The 16,571-nt window shown below is 38.2% G+C and overlaps 1 protein-coding gene across 5 annotated transcripts in view; it reads left to right on the top strand.

Annotated features, from left to right (window-relative positions):
• The window catches only part of LOC5578279 (protein charlatan), a 153,820-nt gene that overhangs the window by 88,399 nt on the left and 48,850 nt on the right, over positions 1-16,571 (top strand). For 3 of the 5 annotated variants that reach the window (XM_021851484.1, XM_021851483.1, XM_021851486.1), the window contains exons 2-3: positions 11,202-11,714; positions 12,121-13,191. In XM_021851484.1, coding sequence (XP_021707176.1) covers positions 11,261-11,714; positions 12,121-13,191 — 1,525 coding nt within the window. In that variant the 5' untranslated portion in view covers positions 11,202-11,260. The remainder of the gene's footprint in view (positions 1-11,201; positions 11,715-12,120; positions 13,192-16,571) is intronic. The other 2 variants (XM_021851485.1, XM_021851487.1) reach the window with 1 other exon arrangement.

The following is a 16,571-nucleotide window of genomic DNA, read 5'->3' as shown; positions in this document are numbered from 1 at the left end:
TCAACTTCGAAGCAGATTTCCGTAGAGTAGGGCTATAAAACTTTGGAGCGTCATGTTGATTGTGACAAATGTTCCACAAAATTCAAATGTGCTTTAATGTCTTCAACGACATTGTATAAGCCTTATCTGTATATTTGGTATCCATGGGTCGTAAAAACAACAATCGCATTAGTGACATTTATTCATGAACTGTTCAATTCCTCACAATTGTGCAAGAATACAGATATACAATACATTTCACGTATTTACGAAAATGTTTGTGGTGTTACAAAACTGAATTGTATTTGTTTTTGATTTAATTATCATGAAAAATCAGTTTATCTTTTAAATTCAAGCGTGAAATTTGGCACCATTCAGTAATTTAAAAATGGTTCCCTAAAATTATGTTTCTTGCATAGTAAGGCATATCATATCGAATGATTTACGGCAGTCAAAAAGTTACACAAAAAACAGCTGAAATCAATTGTAAAATATTGATTAACCTTTTGATTCCGCAATAGAACCCCAAAAAGCCCGATAAAAATCTTCAGATGTTCGTTAAGAATCCATTCAAACCCAATAGGAATCCACGGAATCTTGCCTAGGATTCTCAGGGTCTTGCTTAGGGTTAAGATTGGCAGTTGATATTTGCTCAAGAGCCGCTAGACATTTTGAGCATATCGCTCAGAACTAGCAAGTTCGATGGTAATTTCTAACAATGATATTGGGGCTTGCCACACTACCGCTAGCAATCTCCAAATTCTACGCGACACCTATTCAAAATCATCAAGATTTTACCAGAAGTAATCAAAAAAAAAATTAAAAATCCACATTATTTCGCTAGTAATTCACAGGCTTAGATATCTTAGGAGTTTACTAGGAGTCGCTAGATTTCGCGAACCATCCTCAAGAAACCCCTAATATATTGCCTAATATACGGTAATAATACACAGATGTAGATCAGTATCCTCGAGAATCTACTGAAATTTCTCAGAAGCTCAGGTTAAGCACATAAGGCCAGTAATACCAGAAACCACGTAGAAAACTCCTAAACCCAGGAAAATCTTTTTTTATTATTTCATTTTGATTAAAATTGTTATATAACTGTATAATCCAGCCTGAGCACCACTGGTAAATAATTTTGGATCGTTTCTTTAAAAAAAATCGAACGTCATACAATTCCTGCAGGAAAGGAAACTTGGCTCTAAATAATTCACACAGATAGATAAGTACATACTCATCGATAGATAAACAGCTAAAACACTCTCAATCGTATTCATCGCACGCTTCAATGATCTAATCATCTAATTCTGATTAATAAGAGTAACGTGTAGTTTAGACTGTGCTCGCATTTTTCATTGGGGAGGTCATCCATTTCTCTAGCTACTGTTTAAGCTAAGAGATTATTAGTTGAAACTTCCGAAAATTACTTAGATAACGGAATTTTGTTATGAAATTCTGTAAAAAGTCAGATCACTTTTTGCTTGATTTATTTCTGATGTTGCGATACACTGTTACATACGCATTGATTTGAAAAATTCCAAAGTATATAGAAGTGACTGTAAAAAAAAACAAGAAAGTTATTCCTAGGAAACTAACAATATATAGGGTGAAACGACAGACTCAAGAAGGATGGTGACATAGCGTGAATGTCTAAGAAAGAACGTTGGAACTCTAGAGGTGAACCCCTCTACTAGCAACATCATTTTTTTTTCCACGAAAAAATATTTAATACGGAATAAGTTTTTTGTTTTTTTTTATATGTTATTACCATTTTTTTCACAATCTTTCAAAAAACTCGTTTTGTTTTAGAATCTGTGTCGATATTGATCATTGGGCCGGAAATATTCCTTGCCTTAACCCACGTAAATGTTTTAGGTTAGGGGGAGATCCCCCAGTACCGGACAGCACCCAATACCGGACAAAGTCGAAACATTGAGATATCATGGTCCAATCAAGATGGTGTATTAGTAGTAAAGGAAGCTATTATGGAGACTAATGTTTGCGTAGAATAAAACATCCTTGAAATATGCATGCCTTCTTAAAAAAGTACAAAAGTTTGAAAATTTCAAAAAAAATTACGTGCTGCCTTAATTTTGAGCCTATTTAGTAATTATTTTGAATATGAAAAAATACTTTGGATCACGCAAGCATATTCGAACATAATCCTATTTTGATAGTATGAATGTATTTTGTACCATAATTGGACTAAATATGGACAAATTACTATTTTGGTTAAGCACCACCTGTCCCCCAGTTTCGGACAGCCTGATTTGTTATATGATATCTTTGTAATTATTGCACCAGTGTCTCAAAATACATTCATTTTTCATGGATTCCGTTGATCATGGTATCAAAGATGCAATAAAAATAAGGAAAATGAACATTCAGAACAACATCGTAAAATGTGCTATTTTTCATCATATAAGAAAGAAGTTTTTTATGTACATCTTGCTAACTAAGAAATACTCAAATTGTTCTTGTAAATGTTGCAAATGCATTGAATTGACAATTATATACTATTCCTATAGTAATCACATTCAATGATGTTCAAATTTACAGAATTCGAGGCATTTCCAGATCGTGTCCGGTATTGGGTGCCACCTTTCAAGATCGATCAATTTGGTACTAAAATACATCTTCAAAATGCAATGTCAAAATTCATATTAATATTTTCAAATTTATTTTTGTACACTATAAAAATGATATTATTTATCATAAACGAGTAACACGAGCACATAAAACTAATATTTAACGAATTATGAATTTAGTGGCTTAAGTGTCCGGTACTGGGGGATCTCCCCCTACAGAATCTTTATCGTATTCTGATATTTACTCATCGGAACAATACATTAATGAGAGTATGTGATGAAAAAATTAAGCAATTTATTGCAGTCGTCTTTGAGTAATGAGCGCTGGCTTAAAATCTTCAAAAACATCATATCGTAATTTTCAAATAACTCCAAGAATACTCAATCGATTCATTTTTATTCAGAGTAGCTCTCTATTATCTGACATAAAATAGCCCACATTTTGTTTTTTTAATAGCGTTAAACAAAATGGCCGCCAAATATATTTTATATGGAAAATGTCGATCACTAAGGAATATCGGAAAAGCTTTCAAAACCAGATCACTAATGATTAATACATGGGTTTTTAAACTAAAAGAGTGTTTTGAGAAAAAAATTGTGCAAAAATATCGAGAAATAAAAAAGTTATCGTATTTTGAATATTTTATTTATAGTAAAAAATGAAGCTGCCGGTAGAGAGGTTAATGACTTCTTGAAACGTTGTGAACACACGACCAACTCGTGTAAATAAGCGCATAAGGAATAGTAGTTAGTGCGATTTTGGAGGGAAATAGATGAAAATTGAGCTCTAGAATATAATGCAATAAGCGTAAAACTGACCTGCTTCGAAAATGACTAAAACAAAAGACACAATATTTACAAAAAAAATACCAATTTCGGTAGTATTCCAATATGATTGGAAAAACAGATCAATTTTGTTGCCAAAATCGGAGGCTGTCAAAAATGGAGCATTCCAAAAAGAAAATCCAATTCCAATTCCAATCCAATCGATGTGAAAGTAGGCCTTTGCCGAAACGAACAATGAGATGGGGACTGTTTTGTCCCAAATTCCGAACATAACTCATATTCTGAACAATCTTTTACGAAAAATGCAATTTCTTGGTAAGCTGTTGGACGGAAAAATCACCTGAAAATACTATTGGAAAGCTTGGAAACAGTAGAGTTTTTAAGTGTACTTAACTCAAAACCGACAAAAATTTCACTTGCACCTTTTTGCATTTGGAACCCTCAATTGTAGATGGTGTTTTTCTCATACAAGATTGTTTGCACAGAAATGTTCGTTAGCGAACTTAACTTCAAATCGCCGAGATAGCATAGCTCGGCCAAAAAATTAAATGTCTCCGAATGTACACTATCTGAGCAAGTTTAAAACCCACCCAACAATCATCTCGGTGGACGTGTGACGACGACGTCGATGACGAGAGATGGTGAAACTTCGATTGCCATACTGCAGCAGACGACAAACCGGACGGCAACTGACGACCAAACACGCGGTGCTGGAGCAAAAATTTCACATAAGTAATCTGTGGTGTCGTGGGCGGCAAACTGCCGCCGTCATCACAACGCCCACTTGCTCCGAGTTTGATCGCAAGCCACCCACCGCCACCCAACAAGGGCGAGGATGAGGGGTTTGCCCCGAGCGCCTGTGCGCCGCCTTGACGCACGTTGGCCTAGCAAGCGTTCAGTTTCGCTCTCGGTCTCTCCCGATCGCTCCAATGCTCTCTGGTTTTCTTGCACAGGTCTAGTAGGCGAGCAGTAGGACTAGATAAATACCGCGCCGCGTCCGCGTCCAGTATGACTCCGTCGCGTCGCGTTCTCGCTGTGCAACAGTTGTGTGTTGGTAAGCAGCGTTGATGTTGCTGCCGGTTTTTATGTTGTGGGCCGTTGGGTGATTTTGTTGATGTTGTTGTTGTTATGGTGGTTAGGCATAACAACGATGAACTTGATTTTCGTTATTTTTTCTTTAAACTATTTCCATCGCAGAGACAGCTTGAATGTAGCGCTTTTTCTGCCGCAGTCGTTCTCTATCCGCCCACCCACTGGGAATTACTGCGGCGGGCGCTTGTGGACTTGCTTGTGTGCGCACAAAGCACCCCAGTTAGAATTCGTGCTTCAGTGTTGTTCCGCGTGATAAATTTTATAGACTCTGGACGAGGAGAGGAAGTTGTTTTGGGTTTAGTATTAACATTTTTTTTTGCTACACTTCGAGGCTGTGTACTTACTGTGTGTCTGCCAACTGCGAAATTGTGCTGCACGTGTTACAAATGGGTGGTTATAATGATAGTGTCGATGCGACCACGTGTTTTAAGCTTTGCGTTCCTGACCATCCTACATACTCTACCCGCCAAAAGTATGGGATCGCTTCACCGAGTAACATCAACCCATGATCTACGGTGTTGCAACCCATTTTGAGGTGTTGCAATAGGTACATGTTCTGTAAATCTATCCCTTACTTAAGACGAATAGTGTAAAAAAGTGCTGTTGAATGTCATGAATATCACGTGACTTCGATAATTGAATATTGCGAATATCTCTGACCGCCATGGAAAATTCCATCGGAGAATATCTATTTCCGAGACCAATTCTTAATTATTATCGATTGATAGAACTAGCTGATGCCATATTCTGTTTCGTGAAACGTACTTCGATTTTGGCAACATACATTTAAACACAGTGCCAAAGCCTCACGGTTTTCCAAAATGTGTTAAATTTTGACATTTATTATGAACAATCTCTGCAAATTAATGGAAACCAAGGTTGTAAATTGTCTTTGTAATTCAATTCACAATAAATTGTGTTAGAAAAATGCACTATAAAAAACCGTTCGATTTTGGAAACATGCAATTTCGAACTGGTATGGGGTGTATACCTGTGTGAGCTTATGAATACTAATGACATTTCTTACAGAAAACGACGATATTTTGATAGCTTTGTAATACCAACTCAACATTTGTCGAAAACTAGAGACCTTAGGCATAAAAAAGAGACCAAACAAGAACCAAGAAAAAGTTTTTAAGATCAATTATCAAAGAATCTGACCAGGCTTTTCATTAAAAAAAATTCTAAGAGTTTTATTATTATTATTATTCCTTGTTACATAGTGACTAGAGTTTTCATTCCCGGGAACATTTCCCGGGATTCCCGTTTCCCGGGAAATGATTTTCTTGGAAAAATCATTCAAAAATATATGTTAAAATTCAAGTTATGTCTGATGTTTTGCCAAAATTTAATTTAAATCGGTCCATAAATAACTGGTAAGCTATATACCAAAGTTGGTCATTTTGTATGGAAAATCGAAAAAGTTGCAAATGTTCTGTCCAATACTGTAAGGCAATCTGACGTTTAATCACCTTTCTCTTTCCTGCACACGCACGCATATGGATTGTTTTCATACAAAAACCGTTTCCGTATGAAAACAACAAGCAAAAAATTTAACGATCAACGCTCCGTCATCGTAATCATCGTCATCATCGAAACTTCAAAAGCAGTTTTTCTGTTCAAAACTGAAAATTATTCGATGAAAATGTGTTCACTGTGTTGCGGTTGGAGAATTGAATACAGTGAACACATTTTCTAGTAAATTTTCTTGATTTTGAACGAAAAAACTGATTTTGAAAATTCCGAAATTGATGACGGATCCTGCCCCCTTAAATTGATCTTGTTGCTGAAAAGAGAAGGGTCGCACCCAGACTTATTTTGAGGAAGGTTTTGAAGTTTGCGCAAGGCTTCTTAAGATCAAAAGCTCTCATGAATGATTATATTGTACGGAATAATCACCAATTGATCTTAAACCATCCCAGACGAGACCAGCAAGATTTAACTTGATGGAATCCATTTTTATTGTCACCGTGGCGAGTTCAAAATTACAATGTGTGTGGGAAATTTATTTCCCTCCTTCTTCTTTTACTTTATTATAAAGACTTTCAGCCCTAAGCTGGCCCCTCTATGACCGGGAAATTAAAAATTTTGATTGACATGAGCATGAGCTGCTCATAAAATGCTTTTAGAAAAAAAATATTTATTTTATCAACTCGAAAAACATCCGAAAACAACAACTTTTGGTGAATTTTCAGTAAATTTAATTTTAAAATTTATCTCGGAAACGGTAGCAATTAGCAAAATTTTCTCATATACCTTTTTTGTTGCAAATTTTGCGTACTTTCATAAAATCGGGTCGAAAAGCATTCAAAAAGTTTATTTAGACCTTTCAATATCAACCTTTTTTTTAAATCATAACTTTTTTGTCCATGATTTCTCCATCTTGACCCACTGTACAAAAGACTCCATTTTTTGTCTACTTTAAAATATAAAAAAAATCAAAAAAACGATTTTTGAGGAAATGGATTTTTAAGCTTTATTTCCGAAATAAAAAAAATTATAACGTTTTTTTTACAGTGTATATTTTTTCCAGATAGTTCCAACAATAACCTAAAACTTTGCGGAAGACACCAAACCGATCAGACAAATAGTTTCTGAGTTTTAATTTTTTGAAAATTGTTAAGGCTTTTTTTCTTAGGCCCTTCTCAAAAGTAACGCTAGGGTAAAAATGGCGAACCGATGATGCAAATAGGCATTTTTGGGTATAAAGAAAGCATATGCCAAATTTCAGTCAAATCAAAACATACCAAAGTAAACCGACATTCGAATTCAAATGGAACCGCTCAGTAATAAAAATAATACATTTCAGATCTAAGAGAGGGTAATCTCTATTCTCTTTGATGGGCAACTTTAATTTTTGATTCATTCATGTTTTTGCGTAATTATAAGGATTTGTTTTTTGACTATTTTCAAATCGTCCATGGCTGAAATCGGATTTTTAGTTCCAATACAAATTTTACATACTTAAGTTTAAAATTTCAATTTGAATAAGTGATAGACCGATCAATTATCATATCGCAGGATGTCTATCTATCCGGGAAATCCGGGAAAACCGGAAAAAAAAAACCCGGGAATTACAAATGACCGGGAAAAATACGGGAAATACCCGGGAATTTGAAGAACACCCCGGGAAAATATGTATTTCAAACATAAAACTACCGGTTTGTTTAAATTTTAAGTCGTCTGTTATTAGTACTTCACATTATGAATAATTTTTGGTAAGTAGGAACTTTGAAACATTTCTAGAAGGGTACTTAAGGATTTTTGGCAAGGTGCTTTTCGAGATGAGTGTTAGATTTCCATTTTAGTTCTTGGTAAATATTTAATGAGATATTTACTGGAATCGAACCGATAATTGACCAGTATTTGAAAGTTCTTTCTGAGAGATCACTGAAATATTAGTAAATTGCTAATAAGACTTTAAGTGGATTCAAGAAAAGATCCTAGGCTGATTTTGCTTGAAATTCTCAGTAGATTTTTAGAGGTTGGCAAAATGCTAAGCCAAAAAAAGTTTGCATTTATTTGGAGATCTTCTGAAATCCTGGACAGATTCATTAAGAGTTCCCTTTGGGGGTTTTCTAGGGTTGTTGATGATACTGATTCTTGAAGCCTTGTCAGGATTACTAATTTGACTAGTCTTTGATCAATTACAAAGTTATTATGAGGCCTCCGACGAGATATTGTGTAGATTTCTGCAGATTAACAGCGAATTCTTTCAATCATCCAAAACAAATTTCGTAACTAGATCTTTGATGGATAAAACAATAACGAGGGCCTCTGGGTATTCTTGACCAGATTTTTGTTATGTTTTTGACAAGATTCTTGATATCTTGATCAAATCTTTTGAAGATTACTTGGAAATTGCAATCTTGGATTTATGTCAAAAGTTTCAGCCAGTTTCATAGGAGAACAATAACATGTATTTGGAAATACCGTCTCTGTATTTTTTTTTTCTTGGATTCAACATGAGTTTCATCAGATCAACTCCATGAACAAACCATATCTAACGCATAATCCCTAAGGCATTCTTAGAAGGAAATGGGTTGGCTATTAGTTTATATAATTCCAAAATTTCTCTGAAGTTCCTATGAATTGGGTCCTCAAATGTTTAATGAATTCTTATTCTTATTTGCATGTTCTTGCGAATTTTTTTAGCAATTTGTCAAGCTCAAATAACGGATATAACATATTTAAGCTTTAATTTTTAAAATAATTCCAAATATGAACCTTGACACTTTTGATCATGTTTGACGATCACTTTGTCGAAAAAAACGCCACAGGGCTTTTAGTTTCAACCTGAGAGTTTTAACACTAGAGTTGTTCCTATCTGACATTTAGAAAGGGACACGGTAAACAAAATATACCCAAAATTTGAGTTTAAACCAAGGGGTCTGACAAAATCTCAAAAAACCGTAAAACAATGTTTTTTGGACTTACACCAACGAAAACCATTTAAATATTTAGTAAACATGTGTTTCTGGTCTAAGTCTTAGCGTTTGGTACTAAAATTAGGACACGGATTTAAGACCCTAATCGAGGGGGTCACGATCTTTTAGATATTTCAACAAATATATTATATCTTTTGATCTAAAACACTTTAAAATTTTTAACCAAAAATACAGAGCTATTACAAAAACTTCAAAATGTTATCCGCGAAAACCGCGACTTCTGAAATTCGATCCGCGACTGGAAGCAGAAGCACCAATCCGCGAAAAAAAAATTCAAATGTCATCGAAATCTTCATGTCACAATACCCAATCGATTTTTCGTAAAAAATATTTTAACATTGTTGTGTAAACTTAATTGTTTTAACAAATTTCAAAAGAATTGATGCACTTTTCAATGAAAATCTATTGGCAAGGCAACGTTGATTAACACGTAAAGGAATAACAATAATAACAAAATCGGGCAAAATTTCCGAATAGTCTATGCTTAATAACTTTTTTCACAAGTGTCGGATTGTTTCGCGGTCTTCGGCAATATTCTTCATCGTAAAAATACCTATCGAGGTCTGTGTTCAGAATTTTTATAGAAGACAATGGGCGACGTCCGGCGATTTTTTTTTGTAAAAGTAAGTTTTCCCATAGTAAATCCCATACAAACTTTGAACGGCTGGCGCTAAAATATAGTTTCTCCAATCGAGCTGAAATTTTGCACAGTTGTTATGGGACTTAAATGCACTCCAAAAAGTGGACTGGAGCGAGAATCTAAATTTTTCATATAACCGTGTCCCAGGCTAATGGACACCCTGATATCGTCGCTGATGAACACATTTTTTTTCAGATTTTTATTATACGCACTTTCTGACATAGAACAAATTTTGTAAAACAAAGTCGCTCAAAAATAACGCGATTTGTGCAAGACTGATGTGCATCTATTTTTGTTGGGTACAGTAATCAAATGTGTAAAAATCAGATTTTTATCTTCACTAGTCTTAAAATGGCAGTATGGTGAAGTCGTGCCCATACTTTCTGGGATACCCTTTAGATAAAGGATAGTTTCAACACTTCTCATCAATACACGACAATATTTAGGTTTTGGACACTGACATACGATTTGAATTACAACGTATTTTTGCAGATCATGCCATATATATACTTTGAGATTGCCTTCTCCTCACGTTGTCAAGCCGACTCAAGAGTTTAAGATCGTCGTCTATAATGGCGGTTTCGAATTTCACTTCACATTTTTGTATTGTAATGCCCCTTTCTTCAACATAAAAATTCGCCAGGAATGGAAATAAATGTAGATAATCAAACTTCTGACGAATCCAACTGCTATCTTTAGAAGGACCAGAGAAAAATAAGCATTCGCGTTTAAACCATCGAACCGAAGTCTCCCATTGACGCCCGGTTCATTCATAACATTTTGACAACAAACCACCCACAATTACATGCCTAAACCAACAGACAGAATCCACGTGCTTTTCTAGTGAATCGCCACGCCACGCCACAGTTTGTACACCCCACAATCATCATCATTATCAGCAGAAGCAGCAGCCCCGCAACATCGTCATCAGAGCATTATGAGCCGACACAAAAATTGCAGAAACTTGTTGAAGGCCACCCACTGCTGCTGCCATTGATGCTGGTTCTGGTGGTGGTGGTGTTTGCCAAACATCACCCCGAGGAAAATACCGGGAATCCGAACCGAAGGACGAAGATACCAACAGAATGATGGTGGCGTAAAAATATCATCTTTTCCGACCCGCTTCGGGAATGGGATGTGTGCGGTTGGTTATGTAAAACTTGAGGAGCGAGCCACCACCGTTTTTTTTCAATCTCTAGTTCAGCCTGCCCTGCATATAACTGTAAGGGAGATTGGGTGCGGGAGGGCCACCCACATTAGAGCCTACACCTCCGCATTCGCAGGTTGTGTTCTGCTGAAGTGTTGAATGAAATTCCATTCGTGGGGGAGGGAATGTGGGCGATGACGATGGAAGTGAGTGCTGTGCTGACGAAGAGAGTCGCCACCCTAAGGTGAAGAGGATGGATGCGATTTAGCTCGTGGAATGCGGGTGATGATATTCATGGGACGGCTCGCCCATCAACCTGTTGAGGGATGCTAGGGTTCAGCGCAGTTTTCTTCTTTGTTTAATTTGTTGGTAACGATCAAAACGGACAAAACATTAAGACCACCAGACTCGTTTTTTCCGTTTTTTCCATAATAGCTTAATTGCTATTTTTAACCTATTGATGTTGTGATTTTGATTTCATACCTACTAATTGCTTGTTCTTTTCTGTTCCTTTACAGATAATAAATACAACCGCTAGTGGCAATAGGAGCTACTGCCCCCGTTAGGGTGGTCCACGATGGCCACACTAATTCCCACGTCTCAACCCACCGGGGTTGAGGCGTACGAGGACATGTTCAAGGAGATCACCCGTAAGCTGTACGGGGACGAATCCGGCCATGGCCTCTACCCACACAACACCCAAGTAGCCCAAGTGGCTCAACTAGCTTCGGGTGCCCCAGCGGCCCCCGAAGGAGGCGAACGGTCCTTCACCACACTGGTATCGGACCGCAACATTGCGCAAATCGATTACGAAACCACCACCGTCCAGATCCAGCAACAACAGCAGCAAGGCGGTGGCGCTCAACAACAGCAATCCGGAGGGACCTTCAAATCCGAAGAGCATCTCACGACGGCATTCGGCTTGGCCGCGCTCATGCAGAACGGATTCCCGCCACCGGGTGCCATCCTGAATCCGGTCAACTTCCCGGTCGGCACCACGCTGAAACCAAGCACAAGTGAGTTTGAGATAGGTAACCAATACGTGCATTGACGTGTCGGCACTTTTTAGACCAGTGGTTCACAATTTTTTTAAACGAGACCCTGTTTTGGGCGCTTTGAACATCTCACGAAACCCTTAAAAGTATGTTCTATAAATGAAGGTTAATACAATCCTTCCAAAGATCTCATTATGAATCAACAGAACACGTGATTTGATCTTTAAGACACACAAACATGTTATTTTTGTTACGCTGAATAATTGGCGAATTCTCTGTGAGATTTTTGTTGAACTCTCATTTCTAGCGATCCGGGAGACGTTTGTAAAACTTTAGAGGGGGCCGCAGCTTTGAAAAATTGGGAACCACTGTCTTAGACCTTCCAATCATGTCGGAAAAGTTCCTATCACTAACACGAATCTTTTTCTTCCCTCCTCCACAGACATTGCCATCGCTACGGCGGACGATCGCTGGCAGCAACAAACCCAGCAGACCCAACCTCAAGACCAACAGCAGCAATCTGTCGGTCAGGATCACACGTGGACGCCTAACGGCAAACAGTCCTCGTCGTCCTCCTACTCACAGAAGGCATTCAAGAAACCCAAGATCGAACCTCAAGATGGTTCCCCAACTGGAACCATTGGCACCGTCAGTACCCTTAACATTCCCCAAACCGGAAGCGACAAGAACAAGGCCAACTTTGGCTCGGCCGCTGTCGGTGCGGCCACCGGAAAACGCTACAGCTGCACCTCCTGTCCGTACACGACGGACCGGCGAGATCTGTTCACCCGCCACGAAAACATCCACAAGGAGGAAAAGCCATTCCACTGCTATGCTTGCCTGAAGCAGTTCAATCGGGCAGACCACGTCAAGAAGCATTTCCTCCGGATGCACCGGGACATGGAATACGAAATCGCCAAAACCCGGAAATCGGTCAACGCCAAGAACAACTACTACAACAACAACACTTCGGCCAGCAGTTCTGGCAATAACGCTACGGTCTCCACGACCGTTACCCAATCCTTGGCGCCCCAGCCCACCACAATCATCCAGACCAGCAACAACACCCTTAACATTCCCACAGCAACGTTCCCAACGCAAATTACCATTCCTACCCATCACGGTAACGCCATCGAGCACACCGTAAGCCACGACATTGCCACCCTCAACGGCGTTGTCCACCATGTCCAGCAACAGCAGCAACAACAGCACCAACACCAACAACAGCAGCAATCGGCACCGCCCCCTCACCAGCCGACGCAGATCGTCCTCGGCCCCCCGATCGTGACCATCAAGCAGGAGAAGGGAGGGGCCATCACTACCACGACGACAACCGCCACGGCTGCGGCCGTTGCCGCAGCTACCGCCATCGTCAACAATAGTGCTCAACAACAGCGGGGGGATATCGTCGCCACCGTTGGGCCCGAGGAGCTGCTCCCCAACGACGACAAATCGCTCGTCAAGAAGCTGAAGGGCGAGAAACGGTTCACCTGTTGCTACTGTCCGTGGTCCGGTAAGTGGTTTTCGCTTGAAATTGTTCAATGTTGGATGATTCTGTAAATTGGGGATAAAGTGTTTCAACTTGGGACCTTCCTTAGCCGGATGGTTATAGTCCGCGGCTACTAAGCAAAGCCATGCTGAAGGTGTCTGGGTTCGATTCCCGGTCGGTCCAGGATCTTTTCGTAATGGAAATTTCCTTGACTTCCCTTTGTATCTGCCACAAGATATACAAATGCGAAAATGGCAACTTTGGCAAAGAAATGCTCTTAGTTAATAACTGTGGAAGTGCTCAAAAGAACACTAAGCTGAGAAGCGAGCTCTGTCCCAATGAGGACGTAATGCCAAGAAGAAGAAGAAAAAGTGTTTCAACTTCAGGAGGACGATTGGTTTGACTGATAATTGCACAAGTTCCCCTAGATTGGTGCAGCTCAAGATTTTCCACCATTTTAGATCAACATTTGAAAACACTGTACGATATAATAATTATACAATTATTGTACAAAATGATCTTCTACAAAATTGCAAAAAATGTTGTACGTAACTCGTTTAGATTATGATGTTCTCAAGTAGTCTTCTACCAAATTGCAAAACAAAAAAAATGTACGTAGCTCGTTGCAGAATTCGATTTTTACAGCACTCGTTATAATTATCTAACTCGGCACGCCTCGTTGGATAAATTTACGACTCGTGCTGTAAAAATCATCATTCTGCAACTTGTTCCGTAAACTACTATTAATTGATTAGTGATCCTCGCTTTCATGACTCCATATTTTTCAATATTCATGGTATTCCATGTATTGCTATTTGCGTTTGATGTGCAAATCCAATCTAACTGAGCTCAAACGCGGTTAAACAAAGTAATCAAAGGATACTTAGCAACCATGACTCATATCACCGCTAACCTAGCATAGAAACCCGATCTTTGACATCGCCTTCCTTGAAAATCTTACCGCATTTGGTGTTCCCGCATTCGATATTTGCACTTCAAACGATCACAGCAATATTATTTAATCCTGCTGACAAATTCTACCTTCAGATACTATTACACGACTATTCCGCAGGTTCTTCAGGAACTAATTATTTGATTTCTTTGGGATTATTATACGTGTGGCGAGAGGTGAGAATTGACACCTCACTATACGAGACCGACAATTCTCATCTCACGCAACTCGTCGAATAAACCCACTTGGGAAGATACTTCAGGTATTTTTCTAGTGATTTATGCAAAGATTTCTCCTGGTATACTTTTGGGGACTCGTCGAGAAATTACTCTAGTGATTCCTCCACCAAGTCTCCCTGAAATTCTCCCATCGATGTTTTAAAAGAATTTGCTCCGGGAAATCCTTGAGAACTCAAACGCTTCCACCTTCTCTAATTTCCACAAGGATTACTGTGAAAATTTTATCAGAGACAATTTCAGGGTCTACTCTAGGTATGTTTTGACTATTTTTGGCAAAATACAATACTTTTCTAATCCAACAAAAAAAAACTTTTGAGCATCAATAGTATTATGAACTTTAATGATTAGTATTATTATACACATGAAGTTTGAATTTTGTGGCAAATGAAGCAAGTAAATTGCCATACAAGCTGTCAAACTTGCATGCAAGTTGGTTGAAATGGTCAAATTTTGTATATTCAACAACCAATATCTCAAAAGCTAGACGTGCTATGATATTTTTGAGAACGGCAATGGTTTCAGCAACCCTTAATTAAGTAAATAGTGTAATTCATCCAGATTTATTCCTACACTGATAAAAATCCACACGCTCGATCTGTGTGTTTAAAATTATGGATCGATTCATGAACGTCCATATCGATTTGCTATGATTTTCTTGCAAACTTCGTGTGTGTTACACATTAAATTCCTTTGTTTTGCTTCATGGATTGATTCTTCAACCGACAACAGGGATTCCATATTTTTTCCACATAAGTTCCCGAAGCTTTCTCTTCAGATTTGTATGTGTCAACCTATGGACGCATAGATCATCACTCTAACACGGATTCAGTGTGTTTTGCTTATGGTTATCTTGTGTCATAATCATCATGTTCAAGTTGGTCGATTCATTGATATGCGCAATGAGATTGTTATGATGAAATCCATGAGCTATGCTATCGATTTCCATGTTCAAAGCTTCTAAATTGTTTGTGATCAACCCATGGGATACATAGTGAACTGAATTGCGGTTGGACCTCGTGTTGAACGACAGTCATCATCATGCTTCCAAAGAGAAGAAGCAAATTTTGAAGCTGAAAGTGTTAGATGAAAATTTGTGAATTCGATTTTTCTTTTATTAGTGAAGTTGACCGATATACGAGAATTCTACCTTTCTATAAGAAAACATTGATTATAATATATAGTTTAGTAGAAAAATCGGATTCCACTAACAGATTTTCCTGGCTTTCAGTTTCGAAAAAAATAATGGAATATGCTTATGCCTGGCTTCCCAAATTATGGATTTGCGGCGGCCACTTGTTGCTGGCTCACGGGTTTGAAAAAAAATCAAGAGAGCTTGCGACAAGCAGAGGAGCCAAATTTCTTCTTTCAGTCCCATGACATTTATGTTCTATCACACATGACTATCTAAAGCTACTACATTTAGAATTCAATAAGCAAATCAGTTGGTTTTCATGATTTAATATTTGGAAATTCATGTTTGTTTCACATGACAACCTAATGTTGATACACATGTTATTATACCGTGAAATCAATGATGAAATCCATATGGCTACCACACTCAAATCATGTGGTTTTCCTCATTGCGTAAATCTATAAGTAAAACACACGACCTTGACGTGTAGATTTTTCTCAGTGTAGGAATTGTTCCAGAAATTCAAACAAGGATTCCTTATGAACCTCCTCCGTTAATTTCTCTAATATGTTTTCCAACATTTCATTGAAGGGTTAATTCCAAGGCTTTTTCAGAAGTTCATTCAAAGGTTTCACACCAGCTCTCCCCGAGTGGTGTCACGAACACGTGCGCAAATTTGCTGGTTGAAAATACTGCCGTTTGATTTTGCTGAGAACAGCTGATCTTTGTTTATATTTTCCACCAGCACTCTTTAAGGGGGCAGGATCCGTAATTAATTTCGGAATTTTCAATAGCAGTTTTTTAGTTCAAAATCAAGAATATTTTACTTAAAATTGTGTTCACTGTATTCTATTTTCCAATCGAAACACAGTGAACACATTTCCATCGAATAATTTTTAGATTTGGACAGAAAAACTGCTTTTGAAGTTTCGATGATGACGATGATTACGATGACGGAGCTTTGAGCGTTAAGTAGTGTTGGTGACATGTAACGTATATGTACACGAGCGCTGAAACCACTATACTACAGTAATTAGTACACTGATTCGTACGCAAATTGCTTCGGAGATTCCGTCAGATG

The sequence above is a fragment of the Aedes aegypti genome, chromosome 3, assembly GCF_002204515.2.
Source record: "Aedes aegypti strain LVP_AGWG chromosome 3, AaegL5.0 Primary Assembly, whole genome shotgun sequence".
Classification (NCBI taxonomy): domain Eukaryota; kingdom Metazoa; phylum Arthropoda; class Insecta; order Diptera; family Culicidae; genus Aedes; species Aedes aegypti.
Note: the sequence above shows the minus strand (reverse complement) of the source record. Positions and strands in the feature narration are given on the sequence as shown.